At 35.7% G+C, this 26,838-nt stretch overlaps 2 protein-coding genes and 1 long non-coding RNA gene across 7 annotated transcripts in view; 2 read left to right on the plus strand and 1 right to left on the minus strand.

The window, feature by feature from the left end:
- Window positions 1-8,447, plus strand: part of LOC115446875 — a 45,633-nt gene extending 37,186 nt beyond the window's left edge. For all 4 annotated transcript variants that reach the window (XM_030173685.2, XM_030173684.2, XM_030173683.2 and 1 more), the window contains 10 exons: window positions 1,300-1,345; window positions 2,838-3,011; window positions 3,473-3,756; window positions 3,989-4,140; window positions 4,390-4,595; window positions 4,931-5,264; window positions 5,538-5,782; window positions 6,114-6,227; window positions 6,799-6,937; window positions 8,222-8,447. In XM_030173685.2, the coding sequence (XP_030029545.2) occupies window positions 1,300-1,345; window positions 2,838-3,011; window positions 3,473-3,756; window positions 3,989-4,140; window positions 4,390-4,595; window positions 4,931-5,264; window positions 5,538-5,782; window positions 6,114-6,227; window positions 6,799-6,937; window positions 8,222-8,432 (1,905 nt within the window). In that variant the 3' untranslated portion in view covers window positions 8,433-8,447. The remainder of the gene's footprint in view (window positions 1-1,299; window positions 1,346-2,837; window positions 3,012-3,472; window positions 3,757-3,988; window positions 4,141-4,389; window positions 4,596-4,930; window positions 5,265-5,537; window positions 5,783-6,113; window positions 6,228-6,798; window positions 6,938-8,221) is intronic.
- A 4,784-nt stretch (window positions 8,448-13,231) lies between these two features.
- Window positions 13,232-18,035, plus strand: LOC119189886. The gene is made up of 2 exons (XR_005112652.1): window positions 13,232-13,604; window positions 17,967-18,035. It is a non-coding gene; the product is annotated as an uncharacterized LOC119189886 (long non-coding RNA).
- A 1,970-nt stretch (window positions 18,036-20,005) lies between these two features.
- On the minus strand, window positions 20,006-26,508 carry LOC115448841. Of its 2 annotated transcripts, XM_037440656.1 has the most exons (3): window positions 26,311-26,508; window positions 25,552-25,702; window positions 20,006-24,706 (listed from the first exon to the last, which is right to left on the minus strand). In XM_037440656.1, the coding sequence occupies exon 3, from the start codon at window positions 24,645-24,647 to the stop codon at window positions 20,469-20,471; it is 4,179 nt and encodes a 1,392-aa protein (XP_037296553.1). In that variant the 5' UTR covers window positions 24,648-24,706; window positions 25,552-25,702; window positions 26,311-26,508; the 3' UTR covers window positions 20,006-20,468. The 2 variants fall into 2 exon arrangements, with proteins under 2 accessions (XP_037296553.1, XP_037296552.1); XM_037440655.1 differs by having other exon boundaries at window positions 20,006-25,702.
- Between the last annotated feature and the right edge of the window lie 330 nt (window positions 26,509-26,838).

Here is a 26,838-nt window from a genome sequence, read left to right on the forward strand (position 1 = left end):
TCGCGCCCCACACCCTGACCCTATGTGAGACACAACTTTCTTATGTGAAATATTATAAACCATATTTTTGAATAATAAAAAAAAGCAAGTTATCTTATTTCTGTGAGACAGCGGCTGAGTAGGATGTAACCAAACGATGCGCGGAACAAAATTTCGCAACTAAACTCATGTTAATGGGCTGTCGCGTTAAAACTTCCTAGTCGTCCGTTGCTTAGCACCTAGCACAGTTTTATTTACTTTTTTAATAGGTCCAAAGACTTTTTACACTTACATAACAGTTTTATATCGTACAAGCGATAACCAACTCTATGCGTATAGTAAGAGCGTGTCTATCCGTTTAAGAGGGAAGTAGGTCACAAGTGTTCTATTTTAGCGCCGCTGCTTTTGAAGCCGGCCACTGTTTGCTCAAAATATCGCCACTGCAGAATGCATTTGTGTACTGTCACACATGAGGTAGCCATTCAGAAATATCTGCACATCTGCTCTATAAAATTAAAAAGTGATCCTATAAGGGTTCGGTATTTTCATTTCGAGGTACGGAACCCTAAAAACTAAGTGAAAATGAAATTATTGACCGTTGTAAATAATTGTAATGTTTTTTTTTTATTCGTATAGTTGATTTAAGTTTCTATAAAATTGACGGAGAAGATAAGTAGTTGTCTTATATTAATCTATGCATTAATGGCATTATAGAAATCTACAAATATAATTATATCTATGAAGAAAAAAAAAAGAGAAGTAATGAAATACAAATAAAAAAGTAAAATAACAAAAGGGGAAAAAATAACGCAAAAGAAATATTCGGAATAATAAGCTCGAACTTACATTAAAATCACTGAATATATTATAATATTGTGTATTTCACATGTTTCACAAGCATTTGCATTGTATGCGCATGTACTCGGCCATTTTGCAATGTTAATTATAAAGCAAAAATTAATTACACAAGCATTTTTACCTCGTTCTGGACCGTGACATGACGTGTGCTCGAATATTAACGTACATTTACGTTTGATTCAAACTATACAGTTTCATATTCGTAGTGAAAGAAAGTAAGCAGTTATCTCGCGACTTGTTTCAGGCAGTGAGAGTACGTGTTACATGACACGGTTATTTTTGTTCTGTTAACTAACATATTTACTACGAGACACTTTAACCTCAGTTGCTGTAACGTAATGTTAAGTCGTAACGCCCGGAATTATGAATGGATGATTAGTGATTCACAATGGTTGATATGAAGTTTATTTGTGCGTGAGCAGTGTTGTGAAAGTGTTAATAATTAATTTATTTGTTTTGCAGGTGGTAAATAATACAAGAAAGGCTAGCGCCGATGGCTGGAGAGAAGGTAAGATTCACTAATTATTCGGCTTAATAATTATTTCATACACATATTCTAAATTCTTTGGCAAAGATTACGCTCTTAAAATATAAACAGTTGTGCTCGCAAATAGAGTGTTAATATCTTTAGAATTTGTAATGCTAAATATTTTATATGACAATTGGTTGAAGAAAATGTATGTACTTATAATTTCGTTTAATTGTGAAAATAATTCCGTTGATATTATTGTCTACACATTATAAAAAAAAATTATAAAATCGTTTATATCTCTCTCTCTAATACGGCTATCCACTCTGTCTTTTGGCTTTTATAATTTGTACTTTTTTTATTTTATTTATTGTACCATATAACGTTACAGCACGTGATTAAATATCACCACTGAACACTGCTATATTATACTCACGAAGTTATACTTCTATAGATACTATTATTGACGAATCTATACTACTTGTATGTATAGATTCATCAATTCGGCTATATCCCGACAAAATATTAATGCCTCGTTAGTTTAAAAAAATAGTTACATACAAAACTATCTAGGCGTTACATTCAAATGACGAACTCCTCCAATATCTTTATTTAATCAGTACGAAACATTCATGCTAGCTTGACGCGCACACGCAACTTGCGACATTGACAGCAAAGTTTTGTTCCTTATTCCGGCACTAGAGGAGTCCACTTGTTAGTACTTTTTTAAGTTAATGACGAGTCGTGTGCTTCCTTATATTCAAGTCCTATGAAATAAGAAGCCTTCCCTTTTGTGATCTGTGAGATAAATAATTACTAAAAACCGTAATAAGTTAATATGATTCTTGTCATACCTGCCACCCTACGACTTTGTTTAGATTTACTATAGTTGTGTAATTTTGAGAGGCTTGTCAATTGATAAATTTTACCCATTTTACATTTTTAAATCGAGCACGAAACACATTCAATTATAGCAATTAGGCTATGCTCGAATGTGTACACATTACAAATTTCTCAGTCTTAACTAAGAAATAATTTATATCAAAATATTTTGCCTTCGTTAAATTCATAAATGAAGACGATTACTGTTTCATAATTCTGTCCAGTCAAAGCTTTGCTACTTGCGTCTATGCCCATATAGATACATATTACATAATAAGTAGGTAGTAAGTAATATGTGGTGCGAAGCGGCGATAGCCTAGTTGGGTGTTGGAACGGACTGCCAAGACGAACGTCCGCAGGTTCAAATACCAAGGGCACACACCTCTGACTTTTCTAAAATCATGTGTGTATTCTTTGTGAATTTATCGTTCGCTTTAACGGTGAAGGAAAACATCGTCAGGAAACCTGCACATCTGAGAAGTTCTCTATAGGAATTTCGAAGGTGTGTGAAGTCTACCAATCCGCACTAGGCCAGCGTGGTGGACTAAGGCCTAATCCCTCTCAGTAGTAGAGGAGGCCTGTGATCAGCAGTGGGCAAGTATATAATACAGGACTGATATTATTATTATGTGGTGTGAACACGGCACAGGCGCAGGGTCTGCAGTATCGACGGACTCGGGCGTGTGGACGGGCGGCGAGGGCGCGCCGGGGGGAGACGTGTCGCCGCACTCGCGCCGCCGCCCGCGCAACCTCGAGATGGTGATGCGGGGCGCGCACAACTTCCACCTCAGAGAGCTGCAAGTCGCCGACCTTGATATTATGGGTGCGGTTTGTACTTCTTTTTCGTCATCATCATGATCATCGCCACGACCATCATCATCAATATCAACATCATAATTATAATTAACGTTATCAATATGTTGTTGGAGGTAGAGGTAGTCCGGCTTGATCGTATAGTAATACTGTTAGCCAAGCTGAAGTGGTTCAACATTGCATTTTTTACAATAGAAAATATCATCAAAGTTGGCTTCGTTTCTTTTACTTACCTACTTCTTTACCAAAGCTTGTCGAGACGGTTATTAAAACCAATCCTTAAGTGAGTCATCAGTTTCGTTGTCTTTCCCTCTGTTAAGAATCATCATTATTTTTTGTATTATTATTGACGTCAATGCTAAATTTGATTGTCTTTAGTTTAATTTTTAGCAAACAGTGTCTTGTACCTTTTTAAAAAGCTTAAAAACCAACGCACTATATAATTAATTAAAAACATTGCTTTCATTCCAGATGAAGCCGTTGTAACAGGACACGCGGTGATCCCATTACCAAAACTACCAAGTTCCTTTGAGACTGACCCGTCTCCAGAGTACGAAGCACCGGCCCCCACCTACCAACCTCCCTCACCAATATTACCCAAGCCAATACAACTACCAGAAACACCCAGACAGAACTCACCAATGTCTACGTTGGAACGATACAGAAATAGGAACAGGCCCACCACAATCCAGACAAGTCTTGAAGAGGAGAAGTTCGTATTGGATAGAGCACAACCGGAAAAGTTGAATAAGCAGGTGAGTATTTATTTTTTGCAAAAGTTTTGCGAAATATTATTTGGTCTTCTTTATAATATGACCTTGGTCCCACACAGTACATAAAATACGGTCCTGTTTTACTTTGCCATGCAGAGAAAGAAAAATCAAAAGCCCTTAATGATTTGTGTTGAAGTGCCTAATAATCATAACTGCAGATTTTTCCAGATTTTGTAATTAAAATATCTAATATTCTCTGCATTAATCTTTATAGAATTCGTTCGTGAAATCATCAAGCGGTGTGGTTTCGCCGACTACCGTGAACTCGAGTAAGGAATCTAGTCCATCGTGCAAGAGTGAGGAGAGCCATTTCGGAAACAGCAGCGCCTGGCAGAGCCACGCGGCTGGCGAAGCTATGGCCACTAGGTATAATACAATACTAGCAACTAGGCTATCCATATATTTCCATATTTAATATTGGTAATGTTATCAATTTATGTAATAGCACAAATACTGCGGCCTTACTGTTCGATGAATTAATCATCAAGGATGGTAAATTTTAGTTTTTGTCAATATTGAACCAAGTAATTTTTACTATTCATTATAAGTCTAATTTGGACGCAAAAATTACCATATTATTATAACAAATACAATCAGCTTTGTTTGCCATTGCAGATCTCAAGACGACGTATCTGTTGCATTAAGTGTTTCCAGTTGCGAAGATGAAAAATCCAAGTATGAGAACAAAGTGGTGCTGCAGCCGGAACCGGAAGTCCCGAAGAAGACGATAGTAATCTTGGACGAGCCTGCGCCGCCGCACCCGCTCCTCATGAAGTCCATGACCATGAGCCAGCATGACGCGCTGCGCGGGACTATGATGGGTAAGATAATTTAAGGGCCTTAGTATTAAAAGGTTATAGACACAAAAGTCCATATAAGGGTCGTTATAACAACAATACAAAATTCATATTATATTAATGTGGGATGAGACCTATGTCCGTTATGAGTAAATTTCTCATCTAATTGCTCTTATAAATTTTATATCAATTGTTTATAAGAAACTTCAGGTGGGGCATATGACATATGAGGGATTCAAATAGTTTTTAATGGCCATCTTAGTTACCTGTGACTAACTTTTAGATGCCAATTCCAATTCACTTTAATAAAGATCCTGTCGATGTTCAAAATCTTTTTCTTCATACTGATTTAATTACAGGGTCAATGACAAGTTCAAACTACAGCACTACAAGTACTTGCACAAACCAGAGTGGGGAGCATCACAACCTCACGCTCACACTTGAAGAGTCTAAATTCGACATGTCTGCTCTGGAAACTTCTACTCAAAGTCTACTCGACGATGAAACCTCGCCGGCGGACAGTCTAATATCGTCTACCAGCACTAGTGACTCCAACAATGAGCTACAAGTGGAAAGAGATGCTCCCTCGATATCTAGTGCATACCAAACTGCTAATACTAAAACCAGGACTCCTGAGCCTATTGTTGAAGAGGATGGTATCGATGGAGAGGTTTTAGGAGAAAAGGAAATCAGGTAAGGCAATGAAAATTGTTTTTGGTTTATTGGTATTTGCAATAAATAATCACGTGAAATGCTTACAAATTTGCATTAAAAAAAGTGACTCTCACGATCTCTTACTTACAATCGAGATGTCCATCAAGAATGAATACTATTTCAAACTACTTATTTGTTGTGGTTTTGATTTCTTCTATAAGAATACCTATTTTCCAATACATCACAACTTTATACTTTGATCTTCCACATTAGCCTTTGACTTATTATTCTTACTTCTTAAACGTTGAACAGCGAAGTGCTACGCTGCGGCGGTGGCGTGGCACCTGGTTTAGGCAGTGGAATTGGCATTGGCAGCGGCCCTGGGAGTGGGACTGGCAGTGGGGTCGGCAGTGGCGTAGGCAGTGGCACAGGAAGCAAACACGCCACACCGGAGTCACCCGGAACGCCGACACATGCTTCAGGTTCTCTGTCTATCTCAGATGGACGGGACTTTTTCGATGATGAAATAGCTGATCAACCCGCTTTGCTGTTCAGAAGTAAGTGAAAATCTGTTTAGCGATAGTAGTAAATGCAGTGTTTACTACTACGATTTGGCTATTTGGTTGGAAAGGGCCTAAGTTCTCATATTCATATTTTCTTATACTGTTAAGATATTTCGTTGACAATACATAAGTGATAATACTTAAAAATTGGGGATAATAGAATCTACCATTATATCAACAGAAGAAACTTCTATAACAATTTTTTCATGTCAATTGAATATTAGTATATAGAAATTTCAGTTACTAACGAGTCTAGTTCAATTTAACGACCTTGTGATAATACGAACAGAAAAAACTGATGGCATTTTGTACCTTATTGTTGTAGAAAATACGGACGGTAGTCCATCGAGCAAGACCTGCGACTCGGAGACCAGCAAGCACCTGCGCCGGTCCAGGGAACGCATCACCTCCAGCCCTCTCGCACAGCGGAACAGGAAATGTAAGTGCACCTTTACGATAAAAATGATACGTGATAGTGATGATAATGATGGTTGATCAATCAATGTTTTGGCATTTCTTTCCTTATGAATACATTTGTTATAGACATTTTATTATGTTGATCAATAATTAAAGTATGCTATGGCGTTATAAGCATTAGGCATACATAGATATTGCAGCCAAAGATTTTTACTCCAAAACACTTATTGCTTGTTTTACGGCTTACTCATAAGGTTTGCTTAAAATAAAACAAAATACTTTTTTTATCACGTAGGCGCCAGTTCGGGCTGGCAGGTAGGGGGAAATATAGGACTAGCGTCGCGGTCCAAACCGATAAGGACATGAGCTCTAACCTAACTAACCTACTAGCCTTTCACTAGCTACTTAAGTGATGACTATCCGAAGAAGAAAGGCAGAAAGAAACTCTTGAAATTGTTAATACAATACAAGTAAATAGTTCTACCAACTCCAATTCTGAATGGTCTATTCTGTTTCAAACCTTGCACCTTTTAAAATGCTATTATTCAAGTTGTTATGTGAAATCATGTCCAATAATGTCCCGAATGTGTCAGTGTGCGGTCTCCGTAACGGCACAGAGCGGACTCCGTCACTGGACACGCTGTCGAGCCTCGCCTCCGACGACCTCATGATGGACAACGACCTCGCGCAGTCCATCACCAGTCTGCAGAGCGTCGACGATTACATCGAGAGGTACCTATATATAATTTTAATGTAAAATGACCCCACTTCACCTGATGGTAAGAGATAGAGTAGGTATCGACTAGCGAAAGATTATCCCTCGCCAGTTGACAAAATTATGCCGGCCTGTTTGAAACCGGTTACACACAAAAGAACGTACATGGTAGCTTTTCCCCACGAATTCGGTTGCGTGGATTTTAATTTGTACATTGTAGTATTTAAAATTTATTTAAGGCGATTATGTGATGTAAATCGAGCGCCAAAGCCATTTACTTGGTAAAAATTATGCATATATCTGAGGATTACTATAGTGCTTTGTAATTGCAAGTTCTGGATGTTGTAGTTTATCGACGTTCATATCGCTTATCTGATTAATAAAGAAACGAAAGTAAAACAAAAGTAACGTTAATTGTTCCACAACACTATAACCAATTCAAAAACGGCCTTTCTTTTGTGTACACTAGGAATCCATACAACAGTTAATGCGTTATTGACTTTCATATACTCAAATTTTCATTTACAATATACATAGAATTATCTAAAACATAAAACATATTCGATTTATACATAAACACTTTAAACAGATTTTTGTTATCACCATGCTGTTGACCATAGTCATTAGAAAGGCGATAATCGTCGCTATCTCGACAACATAGTTTACAATACAGGATAATGCGTTTGTTTGATTATAAATGTCGTTATCATCTATTTTGTTCGGATAGTACATATTTTGAAAGGGATTATGAGACTTTATTTTACAAATATTTGCACTATAGTAGTCAATGAGGATGCTGAATTTGTTACTTGGTCATTCTCTTTGCAAAATTAGTTTAGACTTGCTTGCAAAACGTGCAACTTTATTGTTAAAACTGAGATTGAAACTTTATCTCCAGACACGGATTTGTTATTTATAAAACTGTGCTCAAGAATTGTAAATGGATATATTTACTCCAAACACATATACTTCGTGAGTAGAATACAATACTAACATTTTTATGTAGGGCACAAAGTACATCATACTTTTTATAATTGTATACTGGACTAGCAAATAAGTGCCCACGATCAGTAAAAATAGCAACAAAACCATAAGATTGCATAAAGAAGCATTCCATGAAAATATATTGCGCTCTTCATATACGACATAATGTTTGATTGCAAAAATAGCCTAAACAGTAGCATTCCCGTACGATTGCTTGTTTACAAGCGTTATACGTTCATATGAAGTCACAGTAACAAAACAATAATATTAGCAGTAGCCGTAATATCATGCATTACCTAACACAACATCCCTTTCAGACTGGACAGTTCGTTGCGCAGTGGACTCAACTCGCTAGATGAGAGGCAACTGCGCCAGGAGCTGTCGTCGTCCAAAACGGCCGTCCGCCAGTGGAGCCAACTACTCGAACAGAACAACATGCTGGATCGGCAACTGGCTGCCATCTCGCAGGGGAAGAGCGCTCCTGACTCGCTTACTGCTAGCAACAACAGTCTTTCCAACATCGGGTGAGTCTTAAAATTTCATTCAGCTACACCAAGTATGAGTTATGTCTGGTATTGATTGTACTTGATTTCAGTCTTCAGCTACACCAAGTATGAGTTATGTCTGGTATTGATTGTACTTGATGTTAGTCTTCAGCTACACCAAGCATTAGTAAATTCTGGCAAGTACAATCTACGTGGGTTGAAAATTGACGAGTGACGAAGTTAGTATGCTTGTGCCTTGTACTATGCTAGTTGTTGGTGGTAGGATATGTTTTATATCTTCCCGGATAATGACCAACGTACACAAGATGTTAAAACCTGCCATAATGGCTCTCGTAACTATGTCGCGTTCCGGAATCAGCCTGTGTATACAGTATATGCGGCTCCAAAAGACCAGCATAATCATATCTGGTCAGTAGACATTCTATTGGACCCCACTCCACTTACCATCAGGTGCAGTGAGGTCACTTTCCCGAGCCCGTATAAAAAAAAAATCTATTAAATAACTCCCGTTACCGTATGTATATTGCTTGTGTACATAATAGACTGACGATGCATGTGACAAGCGTGCATTACCGCTTATTAAAGCATTCTAAATGTCACGACATTTATTGGTGCAGACAATTCGCAGCTTTAGTTCCCAAAATAAAAGGCTGGGGCAAAATAAGAGCATTTATGGACGTTGCCCTTATTTTCATCCTAAGACATTATAGATATAAGCATTTCGTCACATTAATAAATGTCCAATAGTGGCACCTCACGTGTATTTAATGATATACAAAAACGAACAAAACGTTATCATGGCAGCTAATGGAATTTAAACTCGTTACTTGGTGTGGCTACGGCTGAGCTGTTTTGAATTTATCTTCTTCACCGACATTATGACACTTTTCATAATGCGAAATTGGACGAATAACGGCAAATTTGTACAGAGACAGCTTATGTAGTCAAGAATCCATTTGTTCATATAAATTTACAATTATTGATAATATAGGTACTGACTAGGTACCTATAAGTTTCATAGTTGTACCTTTCAAACTTTCATTAATTTCTAAATCTAAGCAAAGTAATCAACTAAATTCCGCAGTTTTATACAAAATGTTACTTAAATTTAAATGACTTTCTCAAGTTATTGATGCCACGGTAAAATCGAATATTACTGAGAATCCATCACGGCTTATTTACTTGTAATTAAATTTTATGGTAAATATTTAGTACCGAGATATCGAGCAAATGTTTACTCCTAAACGTCTGCAATATGACTTCTCCGAAATACAAATAATAAACAGCAGGAAGTTATTGTTATAGGTATATAGAAAGTAAGTGCCAAATCTTCATGAAATTTATAAGTACTTAAGTGATAAGAAAACTGTTAAGTAAATATTTTTATTTCCTGGTCATAAAAGTGGCACCTGTGTACAACATACTTAATTTTTTAAAAAATGTGTTCCCACGGTAGAGGTATTTAAATTTTAACGAGATATTATGATAGAATTTTTCGCAATTTTAACACCTTAGAAATACTTTTATTACCTATTGTAATCATTCAGACTGTTATATCCATTTTACGCCTACGCAATGTAGAGCTTGTTCCGTATTCTTCTTTTTTTTATATGTTGTCTCCGGATCCGTGGTAGCCAAAACTACTACATTCCACATCTCATAAGTAACTACTAAACTAAGAGTATATTATTTCGTTGTTAACCTTAAAGGCTACGATTTATTTAAAAATGTAAGTAATACAATATCGGGATTAAGGTCAGGCTACTTGCTTTTTTCACAAAAGCAATTTCTGTCTCTTGTTACATTGTTTAAATAGACTTTATAAAGTCCTAAACGTAAACCAGTATTCTGTTTGTGCGACACCTTTTTCGATGGAATATTTTAGCTTTATTGGAAAATCTTAAAATATAAATAAGCCATATTCAAATCGAGATAACAAAGTCAAAAAGGGCAATTAAGTCCGCTTAAGTCACAGAAAATACACAATCAAAGTTGGTATTTCACGATGCATTTTTGTAAGATAGCGGTTTAAGCGCCCTTTTCATTCTGTAGGTAGGTATTCGAAATTGTCAATTTGCTCTACCACATTCTGCTACAATCAATATAAAACTCATTTTAATAAAGAAGCCATATTCAGATAAACAAATCAATATGGCATTCAGGTGTTTTACAACGGCATCGAGTTTCTAGACGACGTCAGAAGTTTATTGAAAGCGTTGTTTATTCCACGACGTGAGATACAATGAATAAAGGCATTGATACTGATGGTATAAACAAAGACACAGAGGTATTAAACGTTAAAAACAAAAGCGTAGGCAGTAAACTATGACAATTTGTTCAAGGCAAGCTGCTCCCTTTTGTATAGTTAGTTAACATTCGCTCAATATCGCCATCTTTGCAAAATCGTGAGTACGTGACTACACTGAAGACACTTAAATACTCGCAAAGATCTGACAAAAAAGTTTTAATAAAAAAAATAACCATTGCCTCGTTAGGTGAATTCGATGGAATGCTTGCAAGTTATTCATTTAACAATGTTATTTCACGCGTTGAGGAAAATTCAACGCATTTTTTATGCGTGTGAATGTAAATTGTTATTTAAATACAAATAATATATACTATTGTACAAAATATATTTTATACTTTTGTATTATTAGTGACACTAAAGCGTAATCGGATTAGAAATTCAAATCATAATACCAATTTGCAAAAATATTATCTAACTTATTTTCTTAAATTAATGATGCTGTTCTTTGTAAAATGTCTAGAATTTAATATTATCGGAACACGTAAGGCCACGACACAAATACATAATATATTATGTATATAAATTAACAATAAACTTTATTCTCACGATGAAGTCGTGAGTAAACTTTTACTTTAACGAAGCGTTCTAATACATGTTTGTTACATCCGAGACTAAAATGAAGTAAAACCGCGGATTAAAACGAGAATATATTCGGTTTTTTTATTGCTTTGAATGACGAGACAAGGTATCCGATCGCCTGATGGTAAGCGATAAGACCCCCCATAAACAGTAGAAACACCATCCAACACCTTGAATTACAAAGAATTGTTTGGTATTCCACTGCGCTCGCCATCCTGGGACATGAGGTGTTGAGTCTTACTTTGTCCAGTAGTTGCACTGGCTATAATGTTCTTCAAACCGGAACACAGCAGTGACGACATACTGTTGCTTGGTGGCAGGAATAGATATTGCGACGGTACCAGGCAGACTCACACATATGAAAGACCTACCAGTAAATCGTTCCCTGTTATACTAAGAGTTGTATGTAGAAAGTACCAAGTAGGCGATTATCGTCCAAATCCCAAGTAAATTAACAAAGAAACCCCATAACACCTCACTTATGAAGAAACTAAACATTGTACTTTGAATACGCGATAATGCTTAAGGCATTCTCCAGACGTTGTAGGTACAGGCAATCCAGATACGATTACGAGAATGCACTCCACAATTCCAGATGAAAACCACATTGTAGTTAGACGTCTGTAAAGTTTACGGACATGATATCTCATGAATGCATAGGCACAAATCCAGTTCCATCGATATCTATTTCTGAATTTTTAATCTAAACAAAAACAGTTTAAACGTTTCCTAATGTAAAAAATATAGACTCGTTTGAATCGAACCCGTATATTAGAGATCATGTATGTAATTTTTTTTAACCTCGTAAGGTGAAGGCATGCAATACTGTGATAGTCAAGTCGTTTCTCTATTATTATAAAACAATAAAGCATTTATTACACAATTTAAATTGTTGTAATGATCGATTTCAAGGATCAAATTGCTGCAAATCGATTTGTTAAGGTTGCATGTATTAACGATATTGTTAAAGGTTAATCACAAAGTATGTGAAGGGAACTATGATCTCAACGTAGAAAATGTATAATAGGTATCATATTTATTTCTCATAGCGATACTTCGAACCAAGTAAAAGTTCTAATAAATTATTTTTTAACTACCTACATCAGAAAATGTTAAGACAACGTAAGGACAACAAATGACTTATTTAAGCCCAAACCTATTAACATCAGTGATTTACAAGACTTTTACATATCACAAAATCCGTATTGCGTGCTGTTGATTTGAATAATAAATTATATGTAAATTTATAAAGATCAACACGTACAATATGGATTCATATAGGCATTTGCACATTTAAGAATCAAAACTGGGCTGAATAACCGTTCCAGGCCTCAATTATCAGTTTAATTGTGTGGGTATAAATTTGACCTCCATGCGCTCTGGCACGACACAACAATAGCTATTTGTGCAACAATAGGAACGACATCCTAGTCACTTGCAAGATGCACGAATGGAATCTTGTCTTGTAAATTAAAGGCACACATATTATGTATACATATGTGTATATATTCCTCATCAAATGTTCATTACCTTATCAATAAAATATGAAAGTCGGTGCTTTTATATCGTAATTGTTATGATGTTCAGTAGGTACGTGAACTTGTTACATTACTGGAATTATATATTTTGATGTATTGCCCAACTTATTTAACGCTTCGTTAATCTATGTTTAGATTCTCGATTTACTTTAGAGGTTAAAGACTTTTACTAAATGCTATTAAAGCTGACAAAAAAAACCAAATCATCAACTGACAAAAATATGCAACTGTCAAGTAACGATTTGGTTTCGTAAGAGATTTCGCGGTTCGGGTACAGATTTTCAAGGTAGATTTTACGGCGAGCTTTGTGTGTCGAAAGGTCCTTGCACCATGAGGTAATGAGATAAAGCGGCAGCCGGCGCAGCTGGCTCGGGGCTTCGTTTCATCTCTCATGCCGGCGGCCGCGTGCCAGCCCCGGTCGCCGGTCGGATGTTAGTCTGTCTCTGGTCGCGCATGCGGTCGTACGTAGCACGCAGCACGGCCCTGCACGCGGTCTTCCTTCTCTAACTGATCGAGACCGCCTTCCGAATTCCGATACCTCGATCGAACGGGTCACTGAACGCTATCATCTGCGCTTCATTTGGTACTTTGATTATTTACGTTCGAATGAAGGAGCTCAGTTTAATGGGCTTAGCGGTGATGAACTTTCAGATTTTGTGTGTATTATTGTGCTTAGGTTACTGACGCCGGTAATTCAATTAGGCTTATATTCGCACTTACGCAGTGTTGAGGATTTACCTCGGTTTAACACGTTTTTTTTAATTAATCAGTAAGTATTGTGCGTAATGTGTCATGCTTGGTGATGTACTATCATGATTAAAATAAATAGGTTTGAAGCGAATGTAATGGTTAATGACTTTGTTGTGAATTGTTATTATAAACAACCGGCTATTGCCGGCAAACGGAGTCAGTATTGCATTTCCTTCATACAACATCATTGCTGTATTTAGAGCCACTTCGCTAAACATTACACTGTAATATAAGTTTAAAGGAAAGTTGTGAATAATCATATGGATATATTTTATTCTATATTTCTGAGAATAGTGTTACGGGTACATATATTATATGTATGTACCCTATATATATTAGCAATATTAAACTTCATACTTACATTTACAGAACAAAATGCTTGTGTATTAAAATAAACTTCGTTACTACTTCTCTGTAAACTCTTACCCTATTTGTGTTAATAATATTCACCCCTTTCTTTCTTACCATAAAGAGCCATACTTAGTCAGTTTAAAATTCAAACCAAATGTATCGAAAAATATCAAATGGAAATAACTTAGGATTATTGCAATGACTGTTCATGTTTGTGATTCATATCTTATCTACCCTCTCAATGATGAATGATAAAATACCTTTATGTATACTTTTACTACATTCCACATATAATATATCGGGATATCTGTCAATAGTTTAATGCACAAGTATTTAAAAAAAGACACCCTGAACCTCAAAGATTGATTATCATACATTATGTAGACTAGTTCGTCCAGTTGAATTGAATATAAATTTGTAAAACATATTTACATAAATCTTATTTTTCTGTACTTTACTGCATTTTCTGTAAATTAACTTTAATCATGCTAAAACACACTCCTCTACACACAATGTGCTTAGAAAGGGTACGTTTTCTCTTCACGTATTAATAGACGTTAAGACAAATAATATTATTGTCTTCTCAGTTTAACCACAGACTAATACATATTATATAAAAATATTTAAAATACTGTACCAAATTTCAAACTCCTCCGCCCGCTTAACTTTTGCAAAAAAGAGTACAACGTTTTTGCTTCATTCATTAATAATATACTTAGATACCCACAAGAGTATAAACCATGAGGTCATTTTAATCAACGTCAGTATGTCAACTTGATTATGCATTAGGCAGAAATTGATTGAGCCAATAAAAGCTTGACCATAGAAGGAATAGTGAATATTTAATGTATAGAAATATAGACTTTCAATATTGCTCCATTCATAGTGTCTGGAAGATTACTTAGTTTCGCACCCCCTGCGATAACCGTGCGATGGTGCGGTTCGCTTTTGTTGTTCAAATCCGTCGTCATGGCAACATTGAATAGCTCTCCAAACGTTTTTTCGAGGAACTCAGTAACCCCACCCATAGCAGAAGCTTAACAAATAACTGCGGGTCGTTTGCAAAGTGACTTGTTAACTACCTCGGAATTTACAAAGTAAATGTCTGTGAGCGATGGTGTTATTTGCGATGTACAAGATTTGTGAGTTTAGTGAAATCGTGCTTTAGAAACATCATCTTGTATTAAATTCTGAAAAACTAGTTCACGCTTGCTCATCTGTACTGCAAATTAAAATATCATCTTGGTTAATTTTGTTTTTTGCTCACGGCGCAGCCCCAGTTTCTGTTATAACGTCTATTTCTAATTATGTTACACGTAGACTAGAATCGAGAATGGCGGAGTAGAGCGGTATTACTAGTAAAATATTAAAATATTAATAATTTAGATTGTGAAATAATCTTACATGCCTTTAAAATTTGGTTGTAACATTTCATTATTTGTGCCTAAATTACGTATAAAAAGTCAAAGATGACCATTCACTGAGAAAGTAATACCGTTTTATTTTAAACAATTAATCCACTTTTTTTATGTGTATGTGCGTTGTATATGCGTTTCATCAATTAATTTTAACGATTTTCATGCGGATCTCGTAAGAATATATTTAAAATGATTTAAATCCTTTTGTTAGGATCATAAAGCAGTGCTAACTTTCACACATTTCCACCCAGTGCTGCGAATAATACAATCGCTACTTTGTATAATTTCAGCTTTAATGTCCCACAACAAAACGAACTTGAGTTCGTCTTCAGAGCGCAACATCCATTATGTACTGTACGCCTTCCACTTTCTACTAAATATAAAGATAAGTGTCAAAAATGTAGTGCTATTCAAATACCGATATGTTTAAAATCTGTGTCTGAATAAAATCTAGGTATTAACCCGGCTATTTTATGAAATTCAAGAGGTTTGATATAATGTAAAATAATATAATGAAAGTTCTCTAAAGGTCAATTAAAAGTGACCTAATTTAGTTCTTTTTTTTAGTAATTACAGTCTAGACTGCTATACTTTTACGTAATTATTTGTGATTTATGTATTTTACCACGAAGTTTACAATAAAATATTTCTCTGCCTAGCTAGGTGAACTGGTATGTACCATTTACAAATTATTTCCATTAACTCATACCATGAATAGAATTAGTTAAGCTGGTTCTACCATCAACTTAATTAAAAGTTGCTTTTTAGACCAAAATTATTACGACCGTGAGAAAATAAAACTGCAAGATTTACGAAACCAGGCAATTTCTGTGACGGATGCAATTGATTGTTAAATAAATCAGCGACAAATCGTCAAATACCCATAGGCTTACGAAACAAGTAAATTACTAATTCCCTGCAAAATTTGCAATTCATCGATCTTTAGTAACAATTAGATAACAACTGCAACGGTTAAAACGAAATAAAACACTTTCAAGTCGATTCAAATGACAAGTTGCGTAGAATGTAGTACCAGTGGGTAAGATAATAAGTAAATCCAATTATGTATTGTTGACTGTTTTAGATTTAGTATCGATTTTCAATAACCGCATTACTTTTTTTTTTTTTATTATTTGAAGTACTAATGGGAACGTTGCTATATTTAGATCATATTTTAATTGTTGGAGTGGCTTTGCTTGTTCCATCATATCTTTGATTGGTAATTTTATGATTATTTACGCTTCGTCTAGTTACAAATACAGACACATCAATGCAATGAGCGTAGTAATCTGATAACTGCAGTAACATAATCGTATGGTAATAAACTTTAATATGTATATTGCTTTTGATATTTATACCTGTAGGTGTTTAATGCTACACAGTGACTAGACTAAAACGAATAAAGGAAAAGTCTCATGGGCCGTTGTTTGGGCAAAGTTTTATAACAGCATATTAAAATGTATATTTGTTCTAAAGAATGCGTACTCACCTACGGAAACAAAAACATTTAATCAACGGAAATATCCTTTGACAATTAATTAAATGTGAAAATAGGTGGTGATATTACCTACGTTTCAAAGTAAATAGTCTCAGAATTACAACGATTTTGTATCGTTCTTCTAAGACACTGCATGACCTACAAACGTACAAAAATATTTTTGTTGCGTGTTTATTACAATATTTGTTCAATTGTTTACAATTACGAATAACACTAGCCTGAATTCGCTGAAGGAATCATAAAAAACTATAATACACATAGGTCGTTAAATCTTAATGTATTCGCATCTCAAATCCAAGAGAGCCAATAGGCTTGTATAACTAAGTATGACTATTCGATACTTGCTATAAGTCCGTCAAACGTATTACCTAAAATCATCGTCAAATATTTTCGATGGACAAGTTATTTGTTAGAGACTCGCCTTATACAACAGTAACTGTACTTAATAAGATTTTTTGCAAACTCATTCGGGTTTTGTGTCGTAATAAGTTCTATATGCAATTTAAACTGTATAGTGTAAACTGGTTTTATAATATGATCATCATTGCTTGATTAGAAAGTAATCATAGAACCTACCAGCCAACGGAAGTTCCTAATGTTAATGTCTAACATTTCCCTTCGCCGTGAAACTGTAAGACTGAATCTAAACTATAATATGAGATGTAGGTGAATATATATTGAAACACATTTGCTGGTAGTCGGAGTTTCGGGAAATTATGTCAAGGGCAATACTATTTCAAGGAATTTAATATTGTAACATTCGATCATAGAGATTGAGAGCTATAAATAGTAAGACAATAATACTTATGTGTAATGTGGAGTCGGCGTTATGTTTGTAAACTGTTATTAATTTATCATATTTATTAATTAACATTTCGAATACTGTATTAAGTCAGAAATATATATTAGATGTTTTTACCGATCTAAACATAAATTTACTATTAGTAAGGAACCATTACCAACTAGAAATATAGGTCACTTGTTGAACAATTTCAAATGTAGGTTACTTGTTTCTAGCACATGAACCCACGTTTTTTATAAAAAGCTTTAAAACAATATCGAATATAAGCCGAATTGAATTACCTAAATAGCAGTGACTAATAACTCACTACAGATTCAGTACTCGTAGTTGAAACGAAACTCAATAAAAATTAAATTAAATTTAAAACCCACTGAGAAAAAACATAAAAATAAAAGTGACGTCTTATTATGAGAACATTTCGTATTTGAAAAGTGTGAAGTGATTCTTATTGTGATGACATTAATGACGATGGATAAAGCCACTATGATGTTGGAGAAAGAGGCACCGGTTAAGGGAATAGTGGCCCAAGTGGTCACGATGCTAAATGGACAAGCTCAAAGGTACGTATCTTTTAAATAATAAGGAAAACTTGAGAGACATACAAAAGAAAAAATCTAATCAGTCTTTGCATACCAAAAATAATAGTGAAAGTAGTACGTAAGACGAAATGACGATATGAATACAACTGTACTATTATATAAAGCTGAAGAGTTTGTTTGTTTGAACGCGCTAATCTCAAGAACTTGTGGTACGAATTGTAAAATTCGTTTTGCGTTGGATAGCTCATTTATCGAGAAAGGCTGTAGGCTATATAATATCACGCTGTGACCAATAGGAACAGAGGAATAAAAAATGATGCAAAAGCGGAGAAAATGTATTCCTTTTAAGAATTTTGTCGCGTTCGTTGCGTAAACGGTTAAAATTACGCAACAAACATAAATGACGGAATTGTTCCTCTTAAAAAGTTCTAAAAAACATAAAACAAAGTCCCACGCCGCATCTGTCTACTTGTGTCGCCAAGTACCCAAACTGAGTTGCTGGTTAAAAACTGGGTACGCAGCGAAAATCTGATACTGTGTACTGGGCAGTGAGCGACAACAACTCGAAACTGATTCTGGTTCACTTTACTGACTGGTGTCCTGGAATAACTGATCTGATTCTGTTTTGTAGGAGGGAATTCCTCCGTATGTGGCCTCCAATACCTCCCCTTTAGCCACCCCTTACCTCACAACCGGTCTGATCCGGCCTGATTTCCGAGTCTGGACACAACGGTTCCAGACTCTAAAGAGAGCCGCAGCTCCATCTGGTCTGGTAAACACTGATAGGCACTGCAATACTTTAATACTGGTAATTCTGCTAGCAAGAATATAAATTAACTCACATTATTTATCGGTCCCTGTTTTCTCACACCGCTGCTCACAACCATAATAATAACAATAACAAGCGCTTCGCCCTGAACTTGCTCACAGACCCTTTTTTAACTAACTTCGTGTCTGTTATCGGTGTTGCCAGGTCGATAAAAAAGGGAACTAAAACATATAAAATTTCGGATTCGCGACACTCCCACCAGAGAAAACAAAAATAAGAAAATTATTGTGTACTGATTACCAATTATTTTCTACTCAAACAAATTTATGAGTAGCTGAGACGTCCACTCTCTGACTCGTTCCTTTGCTCTGATCGCCGCTAATCGGCTCGGCCGGCTGCTGATAGTGGGAGTTGCTCGCGCTAACGTTTCTGATCCGTCCCTCATCGCTGCTTCATCGGCTCATAACCCCTCAACGCTTTGGGTATCTTTGGGTGATTCTACTATCGATTCTGAATTCGAGTTGTCATCTATCTCAAGTGGGTAAATATGCCCAATCGATCTTGTCAGCATATCTCCTGAGGGTAACTTCACCCGTACTACTCTAATTTGATCGTCACCGCCCTTAATTAGCTCTGCTATCTTCCCAACCTTCCAGTGTGCTCTGTTTCCATCTGATCTGATTTGGACCGTCTCATTTTGCTTTGGTATTCTATTGATTACAACTCTCGATTGCTTGTGTCTGTCATTGCGTTCTCGTAGGCTGGTCAAATATTGATTTTTAAACATCATTGCGAATTCTTTGAGGATGGTTTGTCCACGTTTCCAATTGTCAATCAAATTGGTTTTGGTTACTGTTGAACATTCTAGAAAATCACGGTCTGATGTCACTGTTCTTACTGGTCCACCTACACGTAGAAAATCTATAGGACTCAATACCTGTTCTAACTCAGCACCTACTGTTGTTAAAGGGCGAGTGTTTATGACAGCCTCAAGTTCCTTTACTTTTTATCAAGTGTTCTCTTCATACTGTGTTTTACTAAGCCTATCAAGCGTTCATAAAATCCACCAAACCAGGGTGCCAGTTCTGGTATAAACTTCCATCGTAAGTTATTCTGTATACAATAATCAGAGGTTAATATATCTGCTGTGAGCTTGAATTGTGTAGCATTGTCTGATATAATCAGCTGTGGAAAACCTCTTACTGCTATGAATCTTCTAATTGCTAGTAAACACTCTTCAGCCGTCAAATCTTTTACTATTTCCATATGTATGGCTCTAATTGTTAAGCATGTAAAGAGACAGACCCATCGTTTCTCTTTTTGGCCTTCATCAACGAATAGCGGTCCGAAATAATCTAGACCTGTAAAGGTGAATGGCAAACTGAGCTTCACTCTTTCTGCTGGTAAATCAGGCATTGGTGGTAATTTAAACGGACCCCCGCCGTATTTTATGCACTGTGGACACTTCCTTATTACACTTTGAACTATTGATCTCCCTTGTGGGACCTAAAATTTTTGCCTCAATAATGCTAAAGTATGCGACACACCAACATGGTAATTTTTCTGATGCAAATTTAATATAATCTCTTTTGTGAATGTTGAGTTCTTGGGTAGTAAAATTGGTTCTTGTTGATCAATTGTTAGATCTGTGTGTTTAAATCTACCCCGACATCTAATTACTCCATCTTGATCTTTAAATAGGCCGAGTGATCTTGACAGATCAGTCACATTGTCATTGACCTCTTTAGGGAAGTATTCTGCCTGAAGGTCTAATATTTTATTGGTATGTTCCTGTTCAGACTTGTTGGAATTATTTACCGTTATTTGCTCTGTTTTATCGGAAACCTGTATGTCTGAATTATTTGTAGGTATATTACTCGTAAGACCCTCCCCGGCCACTAAATTTTGTGTTGGTGCAATATTTGTGTTTGTGTGATAAACAGGCCAATTATTTGAATCGTGTCTTAAAAAATCAGGACCGTTTAGCCAGATATTGTATGAATCCACACGGTCTGCCCTAGTACCTACATCAGAAGGATTTAGTTCAGTTGGCACATACCTGAGTGTTAAAACTTTATTTTGCTTTATTTCGTTGATTCTACGTGAAACAAATGGCGGGAGGAGTTTGTCTGATTGGTGCCAGTTTAAAACTACTTGACTGTCTGTCCACAGAAATTGTTTTCCTATGTTAAGTCGTACAAATTTCATTACATGGTTTATGAGCCTATATCCAATTAGTACTCCTAACAATTCTAATTTTGGGATCTGTAAGTTATCCTGATCCTTTAAAGGGACCAGTCTACTTTTGCCAATAATAAAACTGATAGTATTGTTATTGCCCAAACAACTTCTCAAGTAAATTACTGCAGCATAAGCTTCTTTGGACGAGTCTGTAAAGCAATGCAACTCGTACTCAATTTTATTAGAAAACTTGTCTCTGTTTAAACTACGCGAGTAATAGCGCTCAATGCGAATGTCCTTTAAATGAGCAAATTTAGAAGCTATATGTTGCCATTCAGAAATTAAAGTATTGTTAAATTTTACATCCCATTTTATCTTTTCCTTCCATAATTTCTGAAAGAAAAGTTTAGCTGGAAGCATTACTGGTATTGCTAGGCCGCAAGGGTCATAAATGGAAGCAATAGTTTTCAGAACATCTCTTTTTGATTGAACCCTATCCAAATCGTCAGTAGTAAGTTTAATATTCAAGTATAAATAATCATTGTGTATGTTCCATATCAACCCGAGTACCTTAACTTGATCGTCAACGTGAGCTCGAAACTTATCTGGTATAAATGCGACAAACTCCTTTGAATTGGAGTTCCAGTCTCGTAAATTCATGGACAAATTACCGAATGTTTCTCTGGATACTTTAAATAGGTTTCGTGCTTCCGAAATTGTTTGGGTACCTGTTACTACATTATCAACATATATATCCTCTGCCATTCGTTTCATCAGATTGTTATTTGATTTCATTAAATGGTATCTGATAGTAGCATTAAGCAAAAATGGACTTGATATAACCCCGAATGGAACACGGCAAAAACGTAGGTGTAAAATGTTATCCGTGCAAACTTCACGGTTAACATCTTTGAGCCAAAGAAAACGAGTTACATCTCTATCTTGGTTTTGGAGACCTAATTGTAAAAATGCCTTTTCTACGTCTGCTACTATGCCTATAGGGTGTTCCCTAAATTTAATTAATAATCCTGTAAGATCTTCTAACATTAACGGTCCCCGGTATAAACATTCGTTAAGACTAAGGCCATCTCCCGTCTTAGCTGAAGCGTCATAAACTATTCGAAGTTTTTCCGGTTTGTCTCGATGCCGAACGCAATGGTGTGGTAGATAGTGAATTGGATGTGTTCGGGGGGCATTAGGGTTTGATACTAACTCAATGATTCCGTCACGCAGCTGTTCCTGCAAGACGGCGTCATATGCCTTTAATTCTGTGTTATCTAAGCGCCTTGTTAAACTTTTAAGACGACCCCACACTAACCCTAAATTATTAGAGAGACTAGGAACTAGTTCAGTCCACGGCCATTGGACATGATATCTATTGTCTTTGAGTACAATTGTTTTATTAAACTGCTTAACAGCTTCTTCATCACGAGAAGAAGTTGGTGAGTCTGTTATTCCTATCGATTCTAAATCCCATAGTCTTTTGACTTCGTTTAATTTTAGCGGCGGGTCAGGTTTAGTCAGTTTGTCCTCAAACACACTATTTGATTGGAAATATGTCAATATTGTTAACTTATCAGGACTATCAACAGGTCTATTAAGTTTCCCTGACCACACCCAACCAAAATCAGAATTAACCAAGTAAAGATCTGGGGTAACCGCGATTTTTTGTTGGTTCATGAACGAATGGTAATAGTCATTACCTATTAATATATCTACTTTACTGCCATAGGAGCCATCGTCTGCCATTATAAGATTTTTAAGCTCCGGATTATTGAATATGTCTGATTGGTATTGACAGATTGGTGTTTGTATATCATGGGTGATATAATGTACTACATTTGCATATATAACTCGCGTGACACCGGTTCGAGTAGTTATTTTAAATTTAACTGTGGGGCTTTCAATCTCATGCGGTGATTTCGCTCCAAAGGTAAATATAGAAAGAATAATTCTGTCAATAATATGTAAACCTAATTTTTTACTTGCGGATTCAGTGATGTATGAACGCTGACTACCGCAATCAAGTAACACCCTGCACTGCGTATGTTTTGTAACTTCTACTGGATTAGTCACATCAACTAAACAAGTCTGTAATAATGTGGTGTTTAATTCTGTTGTAGTGTGTAAGCTATTAGCTGGTATACTTTGGGCAGGTTGTAATGACTTAGTGGGACATAAAGCTCGGTTGTGTGCACCAAACTTATTACAGTGTCTACATTTTCGTTTGGAACGGCAGTTTTCTGCCCTATGCCCTGAAGTGAAACAATTGTAACAGCGATTTCCCAGTTGGGCCTTTCGTTCCTGGATGGTTTTAAATTTAGTACACTCGTCATTAAAATGATCTTGCATACAGAAAACACACCTTTTAGATTTCTTTGCAGGTGGCTCGTCATTGCGGTCAGTGTGGTCCAATGGCCGTTTTCGAGGATGTAATTTAGGCTTGACAAATTGCTTTGAAAATAATTTGGGCTTATCTCCTTTGAAATTTGTATGTCTGTGTCTGTTATGTTTATTACTATGCATTTCTTCAGATCCGGCATGCAGAGTACCTATTGTAATATTTTTGGAGATGGGTTTTCCTTCATCAGTTATCTCATCGTCTGTGTTATCTGTATTTATTGATTTCCTTTTTAGTCTGTTAGATGTCTCCTTGGCTGATATAATATATTCCAAATATTTTCTTATGTTGTCAATTGTTTCTTCCTCATCTGCCATTTTCATTTTCAGTTCATAAATTAGATCCTCTGGGAATTTTTCCATAATCATAACTCTAAGATGGTTATGGTTTACATCTTCCCCCAAAGAACTCAAAACTCTAAGATGTCTTTCAATTTCATCAAAAACCTGTCTACAATCTTTGATTTGATTACTATGTGCTGTTTTAATTCTGTATAATGCTACATAATGCGCATCTATAATTGCCCCTGGCTTCCCAAACCTCTCCTTCAAAGTATTAACGGCTATTTGGTAATTTTTATTTGTTGTGTCCAATCCTTCAACAGCCTGCTTTGCATCATCCGTGAGGACAGATTGTAGATACAACAATTTATCAACATCACTAATGTCCCTGCTATCTACATTAGATGAAAACTGATCCCAAAATTGGTACCACTTGAGAACATTGCCATCAAATCTTGCTAGCTCCATCTTCGGCAGCTTGTTACATGTTTTAACATTTTTGTTACTGGCTAAAACTGTTGGGCTATCTTGGATATTTTGCTTAATAGTCACACTTATTTCAGCTATTAAATCCTCAGCATGTATCTGTCCCAGTGTATATTGAGTGATTTTCTCAGTATCAGGTTCCTTAACAGTTTTGGAATAGTTGCATACTTCAAATGCAAGCCTTTCTGTAGCTCCTTTCAATTTGGACTCAACCATCCTCAATTTACTGATATACTCACTATCTGATCTCTCCTGTAGCACACTTTGAGCAGATGTTATGTATGACTGCACAGAATCATGCATTATTTTTAACCGAGTATGGAAAGCATCCTCCATTTTGGTCGGAATACTCAAAGGACCCAAAGCAATATCTCAGAGGGTGTATGCTCAACAATCTGAATCAAATTAAGTGCATATTAACTTTATAATAGGTGTATAGATTATAACATTCACCAATGTAACTGAATTAAATTTAAACTGATTGTAAAACTTTGTAAATTGTAATTATATAAACCATAGTATTTTGTAGTAATGAAAGTATAAGTACAATTCTCTTTTGTTGAAATAATGTGAAGTACTATAATATTAACAACTAGTATTGGCCATAAATAAATTAACATCCTTCTGATAAATCACCTTTTATTAATAGTAATAGTATTGTGAGTACTCATGAGAGGTGTTAGGTAGGTATATTGAATGATAACAATTAATATCTAGGTACTACCTGTTTATCCTTAACTATTTAAGTACTGAGTAAATAGAATATAATTTGGTGAATATTTATCACATTATATTCTCGGCCAATAAACCAAATGAACATTTAGTTACATTAATCACTGAGCCATAGCCCCTGCTCTGGCAATTACAACTTGATCACACATGTTTCATTATTGTGAATTAATTATTAACACTCTCAGTAAATGTTTGATAGTTATCCTTAGAATAATCTATGATAATTAAATAAACTGAAACTAAACTGTACACTTCAGCATGTAAATTAATTATTTTATCATCAACCATTTAATGGACACAATAAAATAGGTATCAATAATTTAACTATTTAAATATATTCCTATAGGAATCTCACTGAGTAAAAGCTGTGCTTTCTTTAGCTCTTTAATTGAAAGAATGCAACCACCACATAATAAAAGTGTTAAGTTTGCAACAATTTGAAAACAATATTTTGGCTGTTATAATTCAAATCATTGTATTATTGCAAAGTACAACCAAGTATACTTACATGATATCTTCTCATCAAGTTCTTATGCGTTGTACAAGTCAAAGCAGTTTGTTTTTAATGATATTTTGAATAATATATACCTTTCAAAGTTCAAGGTTGTAATTTCTACAAATGTGATTGCGGGAATTTGATTAACAGGCACCGTCAACAACTGTCGACAATAATAATTAATTATTAGCTTTGCTTTAATTTGTTTTTTTTTTGTTTTTTGTAATGAATTCTCTAAACACTGTTGTTTGCGAAAACTTTAATATTTATGTTGATGGAAGCCATCATTATTTTTTGAGGACGCCATAAACGCATATATACGCTTACATATACTTTTATCATAAATAAAATTTGTAAACTGAATACTGGGTTACTTTATCAATATCCCAGCATCTCCACCATGTCGCCAAGTACCCAAACTGAGTTGCTGGTTAAAAACTGGGTACGCAGCGAAAATCTGATACTGTGTACTGGGCAGTGAGCGACAACAACTCGAAACTGATTCTGGTTCACTTTACTGACTGGTGTCCTGGAATAACTGATCTGATTCTGTTTTGTAGGAGGGAATTCCTCCGTATGTGGCCTCCAATACCTCCCCTTTAGCCACCCCTTACCTCACAACCGGTCTGATCCGGCCTGATTTCCGAGTCTGGACACAACGGTTCCAGACTCTAAAGAGAGCCGCAGCTCCATCTGGTCTGGTAAACACTGATAGGCACTGCAATACTTTAATACTGGTAATTCTGCTAGCAAGAATATAAATTAACTCACATTATTTATCGGTCCCTGTTTTCTCACACCGCTGCTCACAACCATAATAATAACAATAACAAGCGCTTCGCCCTGAACTTGCTCACAGACCCTTTTTTAACTAACTTCGTGTCTGTTATCGGTGTTGCCAGGTCGATAAAAAAGGGAACTAAAACATATAAAATTTCGGATTCGCGACAACTTGTCTGAACTCGGTAAACTTAAAAACTACCCAACGAATTTCGATGAAATTTTTTATGGAGGTACTTTGAGACTCTGGAAAGGACATAGGCTACTTTCTATCCCGAAAAACATCTCACGCGAGTGGAGCCGCGAGCAAAAGCTAGTATAAGATGAACAACAAAGGGAGTAGTATTTCAATGATGTACTAGATGATTTTAATATAGGTTTAAAATAAATAATAATATCAAACCAACATAAAATTGGGACCATTCCTTTACAAAAGCGTTTACTATTTACCGCAGTGGATTAATACAGATTGGCATACTTTACGTTTGTTTTTTTTAAAGGTTTTCTCACAGTGTATTT

This window comes from Manduca sexta, chromosome 20 (genome assembly GCF_014839805.1).
Source record: "Manduca sexta isolate Smith_Timp_Sample1 chromosome 20, JHU_Msex_v1.0, whole genome shotgun sequence".
Taxonomy (NCBI): Eukaryota; Metazoa; Arthropoda; class Insecta; order Lepidoptera; family Sphingidae; genus Manduca; species Manduca sexta.

Bases quoted from the DNA above. Each gene is read 5' to 3' on its own strand.
- LOC115448841 (XM_037440656.1), bottom strand. From the start codon at position 24,647: ATGGAGGATGCTTTCCATACTCGGTTAAAAATAATGCATGATTCTGTG.